Raw genomic sequence first — 20,406 nt, 5'->3', positions numbered from 1 at the left:
TTGAAAAATAATCAAAATGATTTTGCATGAATTTGTCAATGAATTAAGAGGGTGATATTTCAAAAAGAGCAACACCCAGAATTTGACCTTTTCAGCTGTACAGAAAACAGCAGACACTTTGTGTTACCAGCTATTGTGTAACTGAGGTTGAACAAGCGTGAAAACTAGGAGTCTTTATTTTTTAGAGGGGTAAATCACACATACGAACAGCTGGGAATGAATTTCTCAAGTCCTGTAACCCTGAGGGCTGTTCTTCAAGGGCTTACTCAAAACTGAGATATGAATACATCAGGGATATGGAGAGCTTGGACTGATGAAGATTTGGATAACTGTTCTTTCTTTTTTGTTCTTTTCCAATGGAAGCACATTTTCCAATGGCAGCTAAGTTCCTTCTCTTGTTTTCTTCTCATGAAGCCATCATTACTGAAAGTATTGGAGGGAGAAGAGAAAAGAAAATAATCACGTGTGCTGTATCTTCCTTTCTGTGTCTTCTTGGACCCCAGCAGTGTAATCTGGAAGGAAGACCTCTGTGTACCGAATTCTCTCCCATAGCTCAGGTCTTCAAGTCATCTTTGTGAAAAGAAAAATCTCTTCAAAGCACAACTTCTATAGAAGAATAATTCTATTTTCAGAACAGATTGAAAGATGTGTCTTTCACTAAAGGCCTCTTCCCTGACTTGTTTAAAAAAATATTTCATTGCAAAATGCTGCACTAACATGAAACAATATGAAGAACACAGCCATATTGAGCTTAATCACTTCAAATTTGAATATGTTTTTTCTACATACATAGTATTAAAAAAAAAATAGACCTGTTATTTTTCACGTTCTGGTAAATCAGGCATTTAAAATTTTTGGTAGATAATATTTCTATTACATTTTTAACATTGCCTAACATTACCTAACATATCTAATTTATTTTCAAAAACAAAAACCAAACTACAACAACAACAACAAAACCTTTTGAGCTTCTGTTCTGCAGGAAATATCTGCATCTAGGAATTCTGTTCAGATGTAGGATGACAGCTGTACTTTCACTATTTCCTGGAGAATGAGCTGGTAGTAAAATGCTTTCTGGTCTACAGGAAAAGTGATAAATGTGTTAACAGGTAGAGTGTATTAAGTAAATGTGGTATGAAATGTGGTTTACAGTCCCATAAAACAGGTGGTAATAATTCTCCTCCTAACAAGCAGAGAAGCTGTGAATTTGCAGCTTGGACTCAATGTCCAGAAATAAGACCCAGGAGGGCAAGAGGGAGTTACGGTGTCGTGAATTTGTTTCCATTGGCTTTGGGAGAAATCTCCCACATGAACAGAGCAGAAGAGAAGTTGCTTATGGTAGAGAAAGAGAGGTTAAAAAAAAAAAAAGAAAAAAAAATCTCTGAGAGTCTAATCTGCTTCTCTAAATCACTTCTAGAACCAAGGTTTGGAGCCAAGATGCTGAAGTTTCAGCACTGTGCTGAAGTACTGTATAATTGCAGGGATCTCTTCACCTCACAGGTGCAGAGAAATGTGCATTTATACAGCTAACCCTGGCTGAGAGGAGAGAGAAATGTCTTCCGGGAGATTCTGTCAGAGTGATAAATAAGAGAAGTAACGTAAAAAATGAATAAAATGACTGATTTGGTGAAATTAGTTACATTCCAGATAAGGCAGGTCACTGCCTATTATTTTATGTATGGTTTTAATTGCTGAACTATGGCACATTTTCATGATCTCAGTGCTCTGATGCTTGGTCCCTGTTGCAATTCCTGACTCAACAGCTCCAAAATCCTCTCAAGTACTCTTTAGTGCAGATTTAGGGCTTTAACTGTGGAAATAAATCACAATAAAAGAAGCGTTCAGAGTTCTATTAGATCATACATCTTGAAACAAATAAAGTGGGCTGTATTTATGGGAATTGGTGGGTCTGAAAAAAGCTTATAGAGCCTCAAAATCTGAGCTTTTCTATGACATTTCAGGCAAGAAGGCCTTGAGGCTTAGAAGCAGAGAGAAAATAAACTGACTGGTGAGGCTGTGTTACCTATGTATGTCAAAATCAACTGTTGAGATTCCGAAAGCAGGAAAGAAGTTGAAAAATTTGATCAGATTCATTAAGAGACAAGAATATGATTATAAGATATAAACATGACTTCTAATGAAAGATTCAAAGAGCTTAATCAAGCTAGGTTATCAAAAAATTCCAAGAGATGATTTCTTCCCTGCCTGGCCATCTCCACTGGGATGAAAACTTAGGTTCTTCAGCCCAGCAGATGAAAGTGTAACTAGATCAAATAGCTGGGAGCTGAAAAGCTACTCCAGCTCAGACGTGAAATAAAGCTCAGGTTTTTGAACTGAGGGCAATTTAGGCTGGAAAAACATATCCAAGGTGATATAATTCACTGGAAACTTTTCAACAAACACTTATGACAAGAAGAGACAATACACTTCAAATCAGAATTAGCAGATCTTTGTTGCATAGAAGATCAAAATATAAGATTGCTATGGTAACTTCCAGGCTAAAAAGCTAAGGAAAAAAAAAAAAAGAGTCCCAGAAAGGCACGTTTTGAGCTAATAAACTATGGAAAAAAATCCCAGAAAATAAAAGCGTTATACTTAGACAGTTTGATTCCATGTGAAGCTGGCTGAGCCAACAAGATCTTGACAATTTACAGACACTGTAATGGATGTTTACCTTAGACTGCTTGTCTATTTTTCCTCTATGGACAGCCACAAAGGTGGCATCTCCTGCAGATTACTCATTTCACACTAAAACAGGTCAGAGGAATTGTCCCATTGAAGTATTACACTCACTCTAACCACAGACGGAGCCTAAGCGTCTGGCTTAAACTATTTATCCTGCTTTTAGATGATTTAGTTTAAGTGAGATGAATGCTACTCTCTTCTCTCCATATACTATATGAGTGGAATTTTTAGATTGCACATTTTCTTAGATTAATCTCCTTGAGACAAAGAGAGCTTTAATATATTAATAGAAGCACGAAGGTGCTTTCACTTGGGAGATAATGTTCCGGGGGATTACCAAGTTTAAATGATACAAGGTTTTTATAGCTTCTCCTGCTATTAAGTTATATGTCTTTCTCCAGTGATTCTGGGATGTATCATTAACTTGAGCAGAGCTGGATAATATAGCTAAGGGAAAAGTTCTGTGTAAATATTTCACGTTGACTTTCTTGAACATAGCCTGACTTTTCTTGTAAAGAACTGAGATTCTTTTCCATGAAAGTTTTCCCTGAGAAAATAAAGCAGTATTTGGTCCTTAGCTATGATGAAATTCTCAAAATGAATTTGTTTTTTCCATTTCCTTATTAAAAACATCTTAGATACATCATAGATATTGAATATAAGCAGATCATTACGGACTACATAATGAGTTCCATAAATGTGTACAAGCTGAAACAAGTCTTGTTACTAGTTTCAGAAAAGGGAAGATAAATATGTAAAATGGATCGGCTTTGTTGTGACCTTTAACAGAGAAGGTTGAGCTCTTTCTGTGTATTCAAGCAATGCAAAGATAGAGGGTAGGCTATGTTTCTTGGCCTATCATCTGTGGAAAGGACATATGGCTGCTTATGATCACAATGTTGATTGCCTTGCATTCTCTCTGTGAAGTGCTATCTTTAATATCACTCAAGAAGCATTATAGCTTGCTCGTTTTCTTCCTTCCCTCCTTCCTTCCTTCTTTCCTCCCTTCCTCCCTTCCTCCCTCCCTTCCTTCCTTCCTTCCTTCCTTCCTTCCTTCCTTCCTTCCTTCCTTCCTTCCTTCCTTCCTTCCCTCCTACCTTCCTTCCTCCCTCCCTCCCTTCCTTCCTTCCTTCCTTCCTTCCTTCCTTCCTTCCTTCCTTCCTTCCTCCCTTCCTCCCTCCCTTCCTTCCTTCCTTCCTTCCTTCCTTCCTTCCTTCCTTCCTTCCTTCCTTCCTTCCTTCCTTCCTTCCTTCCTTCCTTCCTTCCTTCCTTCCTTCCTTCCTTCCACCTGGTTTTAAGTACTCTTTCCCTTTAAGGTGACTGGTTTCAGTCTACACAGTGTTTGTCAAAATACATACAGGTCATTGCTATCTTTTGACTCTTTTATGACTCTTGGTTGCTCTTTTATCACTCTTGGTGAAAGGAATTCTTGGCCTTGGTCCATTTCCAAAAGAAGAGATGCTAACAAGTGTTGATGGGTGCAATATGGAAGCTAACAACTACATACATCTGGAAACAGCACTCTTGACTGTTGATGTGTTTTCCTCTTGGCAATGCTCAAGAAAACTTTGCAGGGAAGCTAAAAGGAATTTTCTAAATCCCAAGCTTGATACTCTCTCAATAGACAAAGGATTTGGGTTTTTGTGAATTCCATACTGACATTTTCAGGGACACTTTAAAACCAACAGTTATTACACATTTTAGCTCTGCACGCTCATCACATTCAAATTGTTTCACCACTCTGCCCCAGATCCAAAAATCTGATATTTACTCATCTGAGCTTTTTATTTAAAAGACCTTGCAAGTGACATGGAATATAATTTGTGTTAGCCCTCAAATAGACATGCCATGGATAATATCCAAAATACAAACTAGAACTTCTACATATTTTTGGAATCTAGATAATTTATCTCTACTTACTCTATCTCCTGTGGTATCTCGGATGCCCCTGACCAGATTTATCATTACTGCAGTGTATTGCTGAAACACATTTTTTTTTTTAATAAGGAATTAAAATTACCTTCAAAAAGTTATTCATAAAATGGCTTATCTGTCCTGCCTGCACTGGTGTTGTGCAATACACTTCACATTTTGCACTGATCTCTTCAGTTATTGCAGATTGGTCAGTGCACTGGGCCTTCACCCCCTTAAAATCATATATCAGGAATCTCAGATATATATTTCTATCTTATCTGTAACACATTTCATGTTAATTTCACTGGAATCTGATTTTGCCTTTCTATGGTGGCAGCTGAAGCATAAACCATGCCATGTAAGGAGCAAGGAAGGATAGTCTAAGGCCAGAATTGTACAAGAGTGAAAGCTTGCACGAGGATAGCTTATTTAGGATGATGATTTAAATATCTGCCATGCATTGTTATATTTAGGACCAATGTTATTGTGTATTTGGAAAATGCAGTAATAATCCCAAGGTCAAATAATTAAGTCCTTTGTTTCTATGGTATACTATTTCTGGATGTGTATTAAGGTAATTGATAGTTATGCAACAAAAAAAGAAAAAGGACAATAAAATTTAAATATGTACATTGTGGAAGTGTGGCTAGAAGTTCTACATTTAGGACTTCAGTCAATTTTGAATTTGAAGCAAGAATTCAATTATTTCATTATGTGTGAATAACAGTGCTTATTTTTCCATTACGTAATTAATTTCCCCAGTGCATAATTAAGTAGTTTACAAAGGAACTAGTTAATTAATGTAAAAGTTAACATTTCTCTTAAGAAACTTAGGGCACTTCGTCAGCACATTATTTCCTATTCAAGTTCACTGTTTAAATAATATTGCTTAAATAGCATAATTATTCCAAAATAACTATATTAGCTGAAGTAAATCTACAAGATTTCCTTGCACTATCCTTCAAAGACATAGTTTTGTTTGTTTGTTTCTTTTTTTTCTAAGAGTAAGGTTTTCTTATTCATGTGAGCTGAAAAATAGAAATAATCTTTTTTTGTTTTTTTTTTAATAAAATAATAATATAGTGGTTTGAAATGTTTTCCCTCCCTCATCAAGGGCTATAGGATCAAGCCACAATAACCATTTGCTGATGTCTCTGTTGATCTCAGATCGGAACCGGACTATAGATTTTGGGTATCTTTTTGAGACCACACAGATTTTTGAATTAAACATTAGTCAGACTACTGGCATGGAAATATCCCTTTTAAATGTTGTAAGCAATGGGTCACTCTCATACAAATAGAAATAAGTGCTGTCACTTTGGACCTGAGGGAGATCTAAGTATGACTTCTCTGTGACTGACCTACTTTGCTTAGGAGCCTACTTGGCCTCCTTGCCTTTTCATGACAAGAGACATTTTTTCATTATCTTCAGAGATCAAATCTACATGTTCCAATATGTAACTACTCTCAAAGAGAGGATCTGTTTTCTTGTTGTAAGGTTGATTGGTCCAACTTCAATTTATAGTTACTGGAGTCTGTTTTGCCTTTTTTTGCAAGGTTAAAAAGCTCTCAGGCTTTTTTTTTTTTTTTTTTAATATATCTACATGTGCACCTACTGTAAGGACTTAAGCCACCCCTAAGCCATATTTTTGGTGAAGTCAAAACCAGGTTTCTCAGGTCTTCAGAAATTTCATGTTCTTGAAATGTGAAAAGCCAATCAGCTCTTACCAATGCTGTGTGCAGAGGTAAAATCATTGCCCTGCTTCTATATGCTATATATATATATATATATATATATATACACATATATATTCCTAAATAGATAGGCTAAGGATTAAGTTGGACGTTTAGAGCTGTATCACAAGTGAGTACTCATAGTGACATGGAGGACTTTATAACACTGATTTTTGCTCAAGACAAGCTCATATGCTTATATGAAACTGCAGAGTTGACGCAGTTTGCTGCTTTTAGTTCCTGAGATAACACTTTTACAACTAGCTCAACTACATCTTCATGGTATTACACCATTCTCAAAATCCCTGGCTTTAGGACATGTTTTTCCCTCATGCAGGCACAATCTGTGTTCTTGGTTCTCACAAACCATGTTTTCAGTGTTAACACAGATTTCATGGGACTGAGACCACTAAGTGATTCAGATTACATGGAAAGAGTGACTAGCTCTCTTTAGTGTTTGCTGTTTTAGCACTCCTTTTACTACTTGAAAGTGGTTGTACAAATATTGTGTAGCTTTGACAGAGTTAAACCTGAAGGTAATTCGGTTCCATCTAATTTGAGTAATCCTGGACATACTTCTAGCAGCAATGATGTTCTGTGGAAATGCTATGGCAACATCAAAATGTTGGCCGTCTAGCAGGCTTACAGCATCCGGTGCATGATCCGTGAATAAACAGAGGAATTTAGTTCCCAGAGTGTCAGTCTGGCACATTTCACAAGCACTACATTCAGTTACCAAAAAAAGTCAGCCAGTCATACAGAGAAAGTGCTATAGTGACTGAGTGATAAATTTCCTGCTGCTAACCCTTGTATATACTAACTCTAAGGAGCTAGGAATAAATCATGCATGACTTAATTCAGAGGGGAAATATGCTCTCCTTCAGATTTTTTATTATTTTTGTTCTCATCTGCTTTTCTTTGTTCATACTACTTTCTGTATTGGCATCTCCTTGCTATTCTATGGACATGTCAATATGCTTTCTTTCAGTTAGATGTGATCTCTCTCTGAACCAAAGGCTGGAGAAATGGTCAGTGAGGCACCAGGTTTGAGCTAAAAAAAAACAAAAGGGATATTAGTCTGGGGTTCAGTGCATAGGAACACATTCATGTTGTTTCAAGTCTGCTGCAAATTAGAGCACAACAATATGTTTACACTCAGTCCTGTCACGCAGTGATTTCCAATCACCCAAAGTAAATATATGCTTTACATCCACCTATAGCTCTCCTTCACTCTGTATGTCTTGGAGAAAAAAAAAAATGCAATGACATTTATAGGATTATTCTTCTTTTTCAGACAATATCTAAAATTAATGACATGAGAGTAGGCTAGAGCTTACTTCATTAATAGCAAGAGTTCAGACTCCCTAATCACAGAGTCCATGTTTGAAATCAGCTGTTAGAAATTCTTAGGAGAGAAATAAATACATAACAAAATAGAAGATATCCTGTGCCTCCTATGTAAGTAAGTAGGCAGGGACTACTCTTCAAAATGGAAAACAAAACAAAACAAAACAAAACAAAAACTCACAGTTTAAAGGTTCATGTTGAAAGTTTCCAACTTCCAAAAGCCTTAGCAATGTGGAAAAGGTGGAGAGCACCAACTGTTTATTGTCTCTTCCAAATCACCAATGCTAGTCTTGAAACTCATATGAACCAGGCTCAAAAACAACCAAATGAGGTGACTGTTCATGTAACAGGTGGTAGATAAGTGAATCTCCTTGCCAAAGAAAATGCAAGACGTTGCAGACACAAGTTTACACAGGCTCAGGAGAAAAGGCAACAAGTACTCCGTGCCCACAGCTGATACAACAGGCTAACTGCACTCTCTGTCAAAACCAGTGCTGCCATTTTTACATCTGATTCCTTCCTCATTCTTAAGGCTCTCCTTTAACCCCTCTCCAAATGAAAACATTTGAATTCCATATCCCATCTGAAGACCTTATTTATTTACATTTTTTTGGTTCTCATCTTCACTTAAAACCTCTGGATAAACTTTGACATTAAAACTAACGTTATGATAGAAACAACATAATTATCATGAATGCCAAATGTTTGAATTAGAATGAGCTGACATTCAGAATAAAGTGTCTTAAAGATTAATGAAGCTTAAGGAAAGATGCTGCAACTTTTAAAACGGACTAAAAAAGAGTAAGCTGTATGTACAAAAGTGGCTTAGGTTCAACATGCCACAGACACACCATGCTCACCAGGGAAAGTCTTCTTGTTGAACAAAAAATGAAAACTCAACTCTGCACAAGGTTAAAGATTGTATTTTAATCACAGACTGAAACATCATGATTTACAAAACTGATGGTTAGATTTAAAACCAACCACGTACATCTCTCTGTGGGAATATTCCCCCCACACCCTAGCAGACTAGGGGTTCAAGTGAAGAACAAAGCTGTTCATGTTTGCCTTTGGGATTGAACAGTGATTTCCAGGATGATGACTGATGCTGCAAGAATTCACCTAAGATGTTTTTCAATACATTTCATTTACCCAGCTGGAAATGGCTTCTTCTAGGGAACTCTGCTGGATTCATCAGAAATCCCAACCATCTTGCAGCTTTCTGTCCAGAGCCTTCTCTGCAACTCCTCATCATATGCTATGTCAGCCGATTTTGTCCTTTTCTCATTGTAAAGGTAGCAGCCGCCAGCTCCTTCCATCTCGGGTGATACTGCTGCATAGATGCTTGTAGAGGCTCCTTCCTCTGGAGTCTGCAGAAACAACAACAACAAAACACAAATTCATGAGAGACAGGTATAATGGAAGACTAAAGTTTCACCACAGGACCTTACCAGTGACAATCGGCTTCCGTAGTTTTTCATCCCACTTGTGGTCCTTATGCAAACCTCAAGTTGGTAACGATAAAAATGCCACTTATCCAATTGGCAGAGTACAGTCCATTTTTACCACAGCACTATTTTGAGATAGCTTAAAGCCACAAAAGAGTTACATGGAAAACTTTAACCCATTTTTTCAAGACCTAGTCAGATGGAGCATATAAAATAATTGAGCTTTCATGGTCAGAGTTAATAAACCCCAAAGCTAACAGAAATATTAAAATCCTAGCATAATTATTCATTTTTGCAAGACTGAAGGGGTCTGTACTCTGCCTAAGGAGGATGAAGACTATGCTATATGCATAATGTGTTCATTGTAACAATATGACTTGTGCAAAAGATCATGAAAATGACGACAGCAAACTGAGATTCGGCAGTTCAATCCATGCAGGCAGGTAAACGAGGGAATTATATTTTACAGAGTATCATAAAGCAAAATGGTGAAAGATCTATAATGTCTGATATAGCATGAGTATTACATGAAAATTAACAAGTGAATAGCTGAGAGTGATAATGCCTTTCATCCTGTAGATATGCAAAGCATTTCCATTTTCCATTCAGAAGGATCATACAGCTATCACCAAATTTATTACAATGGCATTTATTTTATTTTATTAAAGGACATATTTACAACACAACATTTGATCTGTTTTGTCTTTATCAGTGATATAATTACGAACAATGTCTGCTAGATAATAAGGTGTCATTTTACAATCCCTGCAATATCATTCTACGAGTCATTAACAGTACCAATGCTGTTCATTGCTTTGTCTGCTACACCTGACAGGATGTCTTTTCCTGAAGAACTCACTTGATGAATGAGACAGTATTGAATAGGTTACTCAGTGACTAATAAAAACAAACAAAAAAAATTCTAAGTCATCTGAAGCTTTTTGTGACAAGGTTCACATAATTTTAAAAAGAAATAACTCGCCTTTTTTCTCGCTGCACACTAAATATAACACAACTTATTAGCAAACATTAGTTTATATGATGCATCTGGCATTAAGTCTCATTTACAACTATATTAGAGCCATGTCAAATCACACAATAAGGCAACATCAGCCAAAGCAAGACCTCCCCAACTGTCGCTGGTGAAGAGCACCCTCAGCATCTGCAAGGGAGACACATTCCCTGCATGACCACAGATCCATTACCCAAAATGTGAACTGACGAAGAAAAAACTTGCTCTGCTGTTGCACTCCCATGCCCAGAGCTCCACTATGTTCCAATATACATGCTCCAGAGGTTACATGCCAAGTCCCTCTCTGAAGGTGTTTAAACTGAAGGAAAAGCTACTGATGCCAACAGGTCTCTAAGAAATGTAATACCACCATACATTTCTTCGGTGGCCATAAAACAGCCAATTTCTACTGTAAGTTATCACAAAATACAACATTTCCTATTCTAAGTATCATCTAATGAAATAGGATGATAAATTAGCTCTCTGGTGGACTCAGATATCCGTCAATATCTTGCAACACCCTAGGCCCAGGTACTTCTGGAGTATTTTTTTAAGAAGATGTCTTGTCTATTCTGTGACATGCCATCTAGAAAAGCTCAACGCTTACAAAGTGCTTTTTTACCTCTTAGTACTATACTACTACTACTTCACCTTTTTTTATCATATGGAAAATAGTGCTATTCACATCCAGTAGATTATTTAAACAACATGAAATTATACTCATGCATAATTCTTTGTAGGATCAGGATGACTCAAAAACACGGCTTCTGTGTTGACTAAAACACGTTCATCCAGTGGCTACTATCATGATCAGTTATGATGAGATATAAAATATCTTAATGCTGTAAAGTAGAAGACTAATTGTGAATACAAGCATTCATATTTTATACTACTTATTCTGGATGACAGAGAAAAGCCAAAAGTTTTTAATGCAGTGCTGTGCTTTAATTAAAAATCTAGTGACACGGATAAACCATTACTTCATGCGATGGTTCACTGGACATTATGTTCCTGAGTTCAACAGCTCTCCAGCACAAACAAGTATAAATGTCAACGTCAATGACTCGCAAATCTTAATGACAACAGCTCATAACTAAAATGCTTTAAAAAAAAAAAAAAAGTGAATGTCTGTGGGCAGAATTTCTGAGATTATGGTCTTATGAGCAGTCTCTACAGTCTCAGACAGTCTGGTCTGTATGCATCTTCCCACCGCATGCGAAATACCATGTGCCTTTGCTAATTCGATGGGAAGGGTCTCTCAGGTTATTCAGAATATATCAAGACTTTTGTTTTTTTTTTGTTTTGTCAGGTAAGTTCCCCACCGGAAGGGGATCTAGTCAAAACAATATCAAATGTGTTAAATAAAGACTATATATGAATTGAAAGTCAGTTGTTGGTTTTATTCATGCAGTTCCAGTAGATCTTTACCAAACCATTTTATGCAGCAAATTGTTTCTTATTCTTCAATATAACAAAAATATAGAGCAGGCTCAGATGATAATAAATGTGCTTAAATGGCCACACTGTGATCAGTCTTACAAGCACAGTGACATCATCACAATCCATTAACGTCCTGCTTGTGTAACTTTTCATGAGATTTAACTTGATTTTCATCCTGTGTACCATATCCATGCTGAGTATTAGGCTCAGTGCAAACTTCCCATTTACAGGACTCTCAGGTACCGTGCTAGGAACCTTCTACCAGCTGTTGCTCACAGCAATTATCTTAACACATAAGGGAAAATATACTACAATATATCAAGCAATCAGTGTATACTAATTTAAGTTAAAGGAAAACATTTTTTTCCAGTGCAAAGGGGAACAGAGTTGCATGTGTATGATTAATTAATTGTCTTGTCCCATTTTCTGAGTGCTTAATTAATACTGAAAGCTTTAATATTTCCTTACTCTAGGATCTCTTCATTGTTTTGGCATGTTTTGTGTTTTAATGAAGGTAAAAAGGAAACCCTATGCCAGGAGTGCCCTGGCCTTCTGGATGGGTGGATGAACTGTCTGTTTTCAGAGGCTGGAAGGATGCGCATGTTGTAATTCCACCTCTGGATCATGTCCATACCTACATGAAAGCACACTACATCCACCTGCCTATGTGCAGTCAAGACTCTTTCCCAAAGTGCTGGATCTACTACACAACCATAGACCAACAGCAACATGCACAGACACACGGGCACTTGCACACATCCTGCCTCTTTGTGGCTGCCTGAAGAACTCTTGGGAAGGAAGAAGGCGGGAGCAGGTTGCAAACACTGGAGCAATTCATGATTATCCAGACAGATGAACAATATTAATTGTTCCAGCAGCGGCAGACCCATTCCTGGTTGCCAACACTCCTCACAGTCCCACAGCTCTTCTTTTACCATGTGATATCTCATCAAAAAATGAGGAGGAACCAAAAAGCCCTTAGAAAAGAAAATGGCCACAAGCAAGAGACTAGTGCCAAAGAAACATATATAATCCATCCTTAGATGCCCCTTCTAGGAAGGAGAGTATCTGAGGGCAGGCAGGAGAAATTGCCAGCTACTCGTTGAATACTATGATCTACAAAACACAGGATGTTTGCCATGATGATCTATACAAACAGGAAGGAGTTACCATCTTTGTGACTCTGAGTTATTACCAAAAGCTGCAGGTAGATAGGCAGTAATAACAAGTACCATTCCAACCACAGGGGATACTATACACTTTGCCAGAATTAGGAAAAAAAAAAAAAAAAGAAGGAGTAACAGAATAATATACATTTCATAAAGGATCAATAACAGCAGTTATGATTTGACTGGACTTGTCCTAAAACAAAAGGGATTCCTATAAATTGCACAATGCTTCCTCAGCCTTAAGTTACCAACTTGTGCTCAACTTTTGTTAATTGGAACTTTGTCTACAATTTTTATTACATTAATATCTACACAACTGTAATTAATATATTTCTCATATCCAAATAGAACTGATTTATGCTTAACATTTTTTGAATGATTTTGTTTGTTACAGTATTGATCAAGTCTTTTGTGTTCATAATCTTTTCCAATTAACTATTTGTTTTCATTATGCTTTCATACCACAAACAAGGGCTCAATTTAAATTACATATCTTTGTATTGCTTGTTACATGGGTAGACTGTGAAAGAAAGAGAAAAAGATAACTTGAGACCAGCTCACTTAAGCAAAATGAAGTCTATATACAAAAAAGTGACATTATTTTGGCACTATTTATGCCCAATGAAGATGATGTTGTTTTAAAGAACCTTCGTTATTCTTTTTTTTTCTAAATAAAAAAAGTAAATTAATTAATCAATACTAAGTGTAAATCATCAGTATAGAATAATTTTCCCTCAGCATCAAATGGAATATTCTGTTCTGTGCAAAACTGGGACATATACTAGAAAGGGTTTATGGTTTTATTTATTTATTTAAGACTTGCAAGTTAACACATTTTGATTAATACATTCTTAAGTGCCATATAATCTTGTCAATACTAGGTGCTAATGCTTGCAAAATGTGTTAGCCGATGATGGTCAGTCCCTACAGCCATATAGCCATGAAATGTCACATCCATTTCATTTGTCTACAACAGGCACAAGAGCTTAACTCTTTGGAAGTCATGTCTGCACCAGTTATACGTGATGGCTGTACGCTGTCCCTGTACTCATCCAGTTCTGCCTCCATCTGATTCATAGCTCAGAGTTCTGGGCAGACAGCATCACTACAGGGCTCCAGGCTGCATGGTACAGACACTGGTAACCACAGGTAACTGGACAGGAAACAAAGCTTAAAAGCTCCTATGATTCCTTTTCTGAAACCCATCCACTTTACCAGTAGCATTTTCAGTGGCTACCAACAAATAATGAGGGCCTTGGTATGTGCCTTAAACACAATGATGAATAGTTTGAATGGACAACATTGATATACCTCAAATTGCATTGGTTGATAGAGTTATATGGCTGAAAAAGCAGTATTGATACTAAACTTGGTATCAGAAAGAGTAGGACTATTACTCTGGAATAGCTTCACCCACCGCTCCCTCATCTCGGTCATCTGATTGTATTAGGATCATATTTAATGACTTCAGGATGCTGCCATCATGAGAGACGGTAGCTGAGAGGGTTGAGCAAAGAGAATGGAGTGCAGGACACAGTTGGCAAATTGAGGGACTGACATAGCAGTTGCATTTTGAAGGACATGAATGATGGGCCAAACAGGCAGATGTGCACCCAGGACTGCCTGGCATGCTGGAAAATGACTTAATGCTGAGGAAAAAGATGTTAAAACACTTTTATCCATACAGTTAGTGATGGGGAATATATTAAGAATTGGTGGAATACCCCTCAGAAGCAATATTAAGTAGGTTGGTGAGGAGACTCATGGTTTTATAATGGTGGTCCTGTCTCATGTACTCACATCCATTACATCATGCAGTTTCCAGCTAATATGGAAAATCTACTTGTGGGTTGATGAGCTAAAAGGACATTCAGTGCTTTTGCAGGGAGCTTCAGAGCGTCTGCTCTGTGGCCTCTCTTTTCAAACAGGTGGTCTTCCATCAGACCATTCCTGGATCAGGTAACAAGAAGATGTGTCTCCAGATAGTAACACATTTCCCAGATTTGAGCTGTGAAGACACAGCAAGAGCTAAATAAGCCATCTTTGGGGCCTGAATACTTGGGCATTTTTGTCAAGGTTCCTTTGCTTTTCTCAACATTACTCTGATAATGTTTTGCAAATGTTAGTATTTTGCTGACTTGCCTCTGGACTGAAAAATTGAATATACACCTCACCAGAAAGATCATCTGGGATCTCTGAGCAATACTACACATATGCACAGTGGAGCTTAGCAACAGGAATGAGAGCACTAAATTACTGTTACATGGTTTACAAAAGTCTTTTATTTACTTGCTGGCAGTTAATTGAGGGGTGAGCCCCAGTCACCCTTACTGCACTGTTTGACTCTTAAGAATGAAGGCAAACGTGAAGCCACTACAACATGAAATAGTTTGAAAACTGTCAGAAATGGAGAAGCTGGGATTGTGTCCCCATGAATATTAAAGCAAACAAACCTGTGAGAAACAAATTACTTGTGTTCCAGGAAGCACTGATTACTATGATATGTGAGCTACCAAAACATTTCAAGAACAGGTTACTTAAGGATGCAAGACTCGAGGGTGAAATAACAACAGCTGCTCTACTGTCACCGGCTCCTGCTGAATGCACGGGCTAAGTGCTCTCAACGCTTGTTTTGTAACTCCTGCAGTGTCTACACCTCCTAAAAGTGATCATCGCTTTGAAAATTTAAGCCAAAAAGTCATCAGCTAAAAACTAATCAGTTGAAACACTGAATGCTGAAAACAAAAGATAGAATGTAAACCATTATGGTGTAAGGATGTGTCCAGCAACCTTTGATAAATAATGCTGTAGCAGGTGAGTGTAAGTCCTGATAACACCTGTGGCCAGGATCAACTGTCAGATCCCCAGGAAATCAGTGCTGCCAGAGAGGTCTGCAGCACAGCTTTGGAGAGATCTCTGCCCTCACTAAAATGTCCTGGTTTCCCTCTGTGTTCTGCCTCTCTTCCTATTCTTTTCTGCGTAGCTCTCTATTATTCCCTTTCTATCTAATCTCTGCCTTGATTATAGACCAAAAAGAGATAGAGATGTTTTATTGAATATCCAGCTCTCCCTGGAGACCCAGTCAGCACCATCAAATTAATTTCTCTTCAACCCCTAACTTGCAGCAAAGAGAATTCTTTAATAAATTCACTCCACAATAAAATTCTTTAAATTTCAGCTTTAAAAGAGACAGCAGCTGCAAACAGAAATGGCAGAGTTAAAGTGTGAAGCCTTTCTCCTGACAATGTCGTAGCTATATAGAAATCATTTTTGAATCAAAGATACTGATATATAATAAAAGGTGAAACATTGATGAATTAAGAACACAATGCAATTTTAAAACTAAAAAATAATAATAATAAATAAATAAATCAAAATGTTGAAGGAAAGGAGCTTTTATAACATAAATCATTCATTACTATTCTGGGAAAGAGAGAAGGTTTTCCCTAAGCATCCTAGCAGAAGATGCTGTACAGAACAGAGGCAGAAATAGCTGGCAAACAGACACAAGGGGTATCGAATCCTGAATATCTCTTTCTCTTCCTATTGAAACCAAATTTCCCAGAAAGACATTTCCAAAAAAATCCAGGTACACAGAGATCCTGACAAGGCCTGGCTTGTCTTCACATCAGCTCTTACATAGGTGGCTGAGAAGCCTGGAGACAAAGTAGCCCACAGAAGAAAGAAAACATCCCCAGCAGACTGCAGGGGTCAGCCTTTTGTTCAGGGAGCCCAAGGAGCAGCAGGCAGGCATGCAGGCTTCAGCGCTTGATTTCCAACAAATCTTCTGATGGAAGCGTTGGTGGAAGGTTTCGTTTTGTTTTTGTGTCAGAGAGATACTTTCTGAGAAATCTCTTTTGCTGGAAAATTGCCAAGCAGCTCGACTCTGAAGCCCTAGGATGGCTCTTCTGTCAGACTCAAAACATGAGCAAAGGTTTACTAAGGACAGCAGCAGCTACAGCGCTGAGCCTGCCCCTTCCAAAGCAGCTGCTCCAGTCTGAGCAGGACCTCGTGTGTCATCTCAAATAGCATCAGATGCTTATGTTATCAGGCAGCTGAACGAAACCCCTGTTGGCCAGCCAGCTTTCTAGGCCCCACTGAAGAAATCTCCATTGGCTTCAAATGTCAGCTTCAACACTGAATTCACTTGCAGATGTCTAAATGCACAAAAATAAATTTACATCTTAATTTCAAACTGAATCTCACGCACTTAGAAGTGCTACATAACCCCAATGATTTGAGTGAGAGTGTTTTTTGATCCATACTTTGCATTTTCTAAGCTGCTGAAATGAAGGACTAGACGAATAATGTTTAGTTTTAGGCAATTTTCAAACAGAAGCAAGTACTCAACTTTACATGACTGCATTTGAGCAGGGAGTTGAAGCTTCAGGTCAAAGTCGTTAATCATAACTGAATCCTTTGTTCTTTTTGTCAAGCGCATTGGGGAAGTTTACTTTGCCTGCATGTTAATTCCTAAGCTCGCTTTGCAGCAGACAGCAGGGTCTTCAAAGTCAGAACTGAGATATCACTGCAGCTACTCAAGTTACATTACACTTGTAACTTCACTCAGCTCTGTAATAGTAAGCAAAGTTTGACAGATAGGACCCTGTTGCCCCAGGCATTGTATGAACATCCAGTCAGAGACAGCCACTTGCTGGAAGAATTTTCAGTCTAGGTCTAAATAAAGGAAGGCAACAACAGGAGGAAAAAGCCAAGGGAGTATACAGACTTCACAAAATGCTGAAGCCACTTCTGGGAGTGTGGCAGTCTGTCTGGAAGGCAGGTGATGCCCAGGAGCTACCTTCTGCTTAGGATGCCTGACTTAAATCACTCAGAATTGTCCTGGGTACCTTCACGTAATCTGGCATTTTCTATATTAACTGTATTCACATAGAGGCAAAGTGATTTACTGGTCAGGAGAAGAGATGAAGAAAGACAGCTGGCCTCCTAAATGCCAATCCTGATGCTTTGTGCATGAGGCTGTTACTCCTTCTCTGTGGTTGTAAAGGAAAACACACAATTTCTTTGTTTACCACCACTTCTATGGCCATAATTACAGTATCATGTGAGCAATTCAAAATAATCTTCTTCATTCCTAGATGTAGACTGATCTATCATTAAGTAAGAATACTTAATTACAGCTTAGTATTCATGCTAGAAATACGCTAAGGAACCATCTTGTTATTTTTATTAGCTATGCAAGGCTTTAATTCTGCTGAGTTTTGAACTATTACTATCTGAGAAATATAAATTAGAATGTAAGACTGCTCCTCCCTCCAACAATGCTTGTACGGAGGCAACCTCTTTGCTAGGTAGTGGCTGGAACATCTGCCTCGTTTAATAACATGTAACCAATTTCTTTTAGTTGAAAACACAATTTAAATATGAATCAAAATGTAAATGGATCAAAATTAAAGAGGACTTAAAACAGCAAACAACCATGAAAGCTTTAGAGCTTTCGTTTTCTAAAGCATTATCTCGTACCAGTACATGGGTCATCTTTAGTTTGCTGAATTCTTTCAAATGATGCCAATTTTGGGGGGAAACAACACAGAAAAGCACACAGAAGTATTCACATTTGAAATGGTAGCTGCCTTGTTACCAGACACAGACACTGGGAGACATAGCAAGGCTTCAGATGCTGAAGATGATGGTCCTGAGTGCCCATACATGCAAAAAAAAAAAAAAAATTTACTTTCTTACCTGCAGGCTCATGCAAAGTAAACAAAGGTTTTATGCATAAGATATGGCAACTTCTGACTTGTAAGCCCTGACCATTATCTTTAACCTTTTACTTGCCGTTTAACATTGGACAAGCAGTCACTCTGTCATTTCCCCTTCCATGAAAATGGAAGCTGACACCTATGACCAACTTCACAAGTTTTATATCAGGACTGTTTTGGTGTTTTTTGTTTGTTTGTTTGTTTTTAATGCTTACGAGCAGCCTGGACAGGAGCGGAACTCCTAAATATTTAGAAGATAACCACAACATAGAAAACCTTTACAAGCTATGACAAGATCAAAAACTGTAAGACTGTACAGAGCCCAGACTAAATGAGATAACCCCAAATTACACAGGCTAGCAGACATATCACAGGCTCTTCTCTGTGGAAGTGGTATGGAAGAGTGCTGCACCCAGTCTGACTGCAGCAGCCTGGTTACAGGGGGCAGTAGGGCAGGGGTCTCACAGCGCTCCTGCTGGTGCCCCACAGCTGCGGTGAGGGGGTGCAAATCCCTTCCTCCCAGTGCAGGACACTTCTCCAGAAGCTGTCACAGGCACGAATGAGGTAGGCTTGGTGCTTGCACTAGCAAAGATGGGGACCAGAAAAGGTAAAGTGCACAGACTAACCTGAAGTGTGGTGCATCAATAGTGTGCCAAGATGAAAAAAAAAATAAAATAGCTGGGATAATTGGACAAATGAAAGCAAAAAAAGACTTCAGCCCCAATTCTCACATTTGTGTCACAGTGTCTGGCCAGCTGGCATGCAACACGTCCCACGAGGGTGTTCTGGGCTTATGTGGCCAGGTTTCAGGAGCAGGGGGACTGCAGGGTGCCTGCTGTGAGCAGAGCCCAGCAGCTGCCCCATGTCAGATCAGAGCCAGCTCCAGCCAGCTCCAAAAGGGACACACTGCTGCCGAGCCGAGCCAGGGAGCGACGCTGGGTGGGACTCTGTGAGAGCAGATTTAAGGAAGGGAAAAAACTGCTGTGCAATAGCACCTGGGAGAGAGGAGAGAGAACATGTGAGAGAAGCAGCCCTGCAGCCCCCAAGGTGAGTGCAGCAGGAGGGCAGGAGGTGCTCCAGGCAGGCAGCAGCAGTTCCCCTGCGGCCTGTGCAGAGGCCCCTGGTGGAGCAGGCTGTCCCCCTGCAGCCCATGGGTCCCACACGGAGCAGATCTCCACGCTGCAGCCCGTGGAGGAGCCCCCGGTGGAGCAGGTGGATGTGGCCTGGAGGAGGCTGCGGCCCATGGAGAGCCCCCGCAGGAGCAGGCCCCGGGCCGGAGCTGCAGCCCGTGGAGAGGAGCCCACGCAGGAGCAGGGGGTCTGGGGGGAGCTGCCACCCGTGGGGGGCCTGTGCTGGAGCAGTTTGCTCCTGGGGGATGGATGGACCCCGTGGTACGGAGCCGTGTGGGAGCAGTGCTTGAAGAGCTGCTGCCTGTGGGCAGCCCCCGCAGGCTCAGTTCGGGAAGGACGGCATCCCGTGGGAGGGACCCCACGCTAACTGTGAAGGAGCGGCAGAGACGAAGTGTTAGGAACTGACCACAGCCCCCATTCCCCGTTCCCCTGCACCGCTCAGGGGAAAGAGGTGAAAGAGCGTGGATTCGAGGAAGGTGTTTTTAGTTTGCTTTTAGTTTCTCACTGTTCTAGTCTGTTGGTAATAGGCAATAAACTACATTAATCTCACTATGCTGAGTCTATTTAACCCATGACTGCAATTGGTGAGTGGTATCCCTGTTCTCATCTCAACCCATGAGCCTTTTTTTTATTGTATTTTCTCTCCCTGTCCTTTGGAGGAGGGGGAGTGAGGGGTCTGCATGGTGGAGCTGTGCATCTGGGCCCACGGAGGCAGCAGAGCTCTGCACCCAGTGGAGCTCCTGTGCAGAGAGACATCACTCCTGGCTTGCTGGAAGAAGCTTCAAGCAGATCTTCAAATAGCAC

The 20,406-nt window shown here is 39.3% G+C and overlaps 1 protein-coding gene across 1 annotated transcript in view; it reads right to left on the bottom strand.

Annotated features, from left to right (window-relative positions):
- Positions 1-8,587: 8,587 nt before the first annotated feature.
- The window catches only part of ZBED1 (zinc finger BED-type containing 1), a 211,829-nt gene continuing 200,010 nt past the window's right edge, over positions 8,588-20,406 (bottom strand). Inside the window, exon 7 of the mRNA XM_083802838.1 lies at positions 8,588-9,050. Within this exon, the coding sequence (XP_083658964.1) occupies positions 8,853-9,050 (198 nt within the window). The 3' untranslated portion in view covers positions 8,588-8,852. The remainder of the gene's footprint in view (positions 9,051-20,406) is intronic.

The sequence above is a fragment of the Anser anser genome (assembly GCF_964211835.1).
Source record: "Anser anser genome assembly, chromosome: 1".
NCBI classification, from domain to species: Eukaryota; Metazoa; Chordata; class Aves; order Anseriformes; family Anatidae; genus Anser; species Anser anser.
This window is presented reverse-complemented; position numbering and strand designations above follow the sequence as displayed.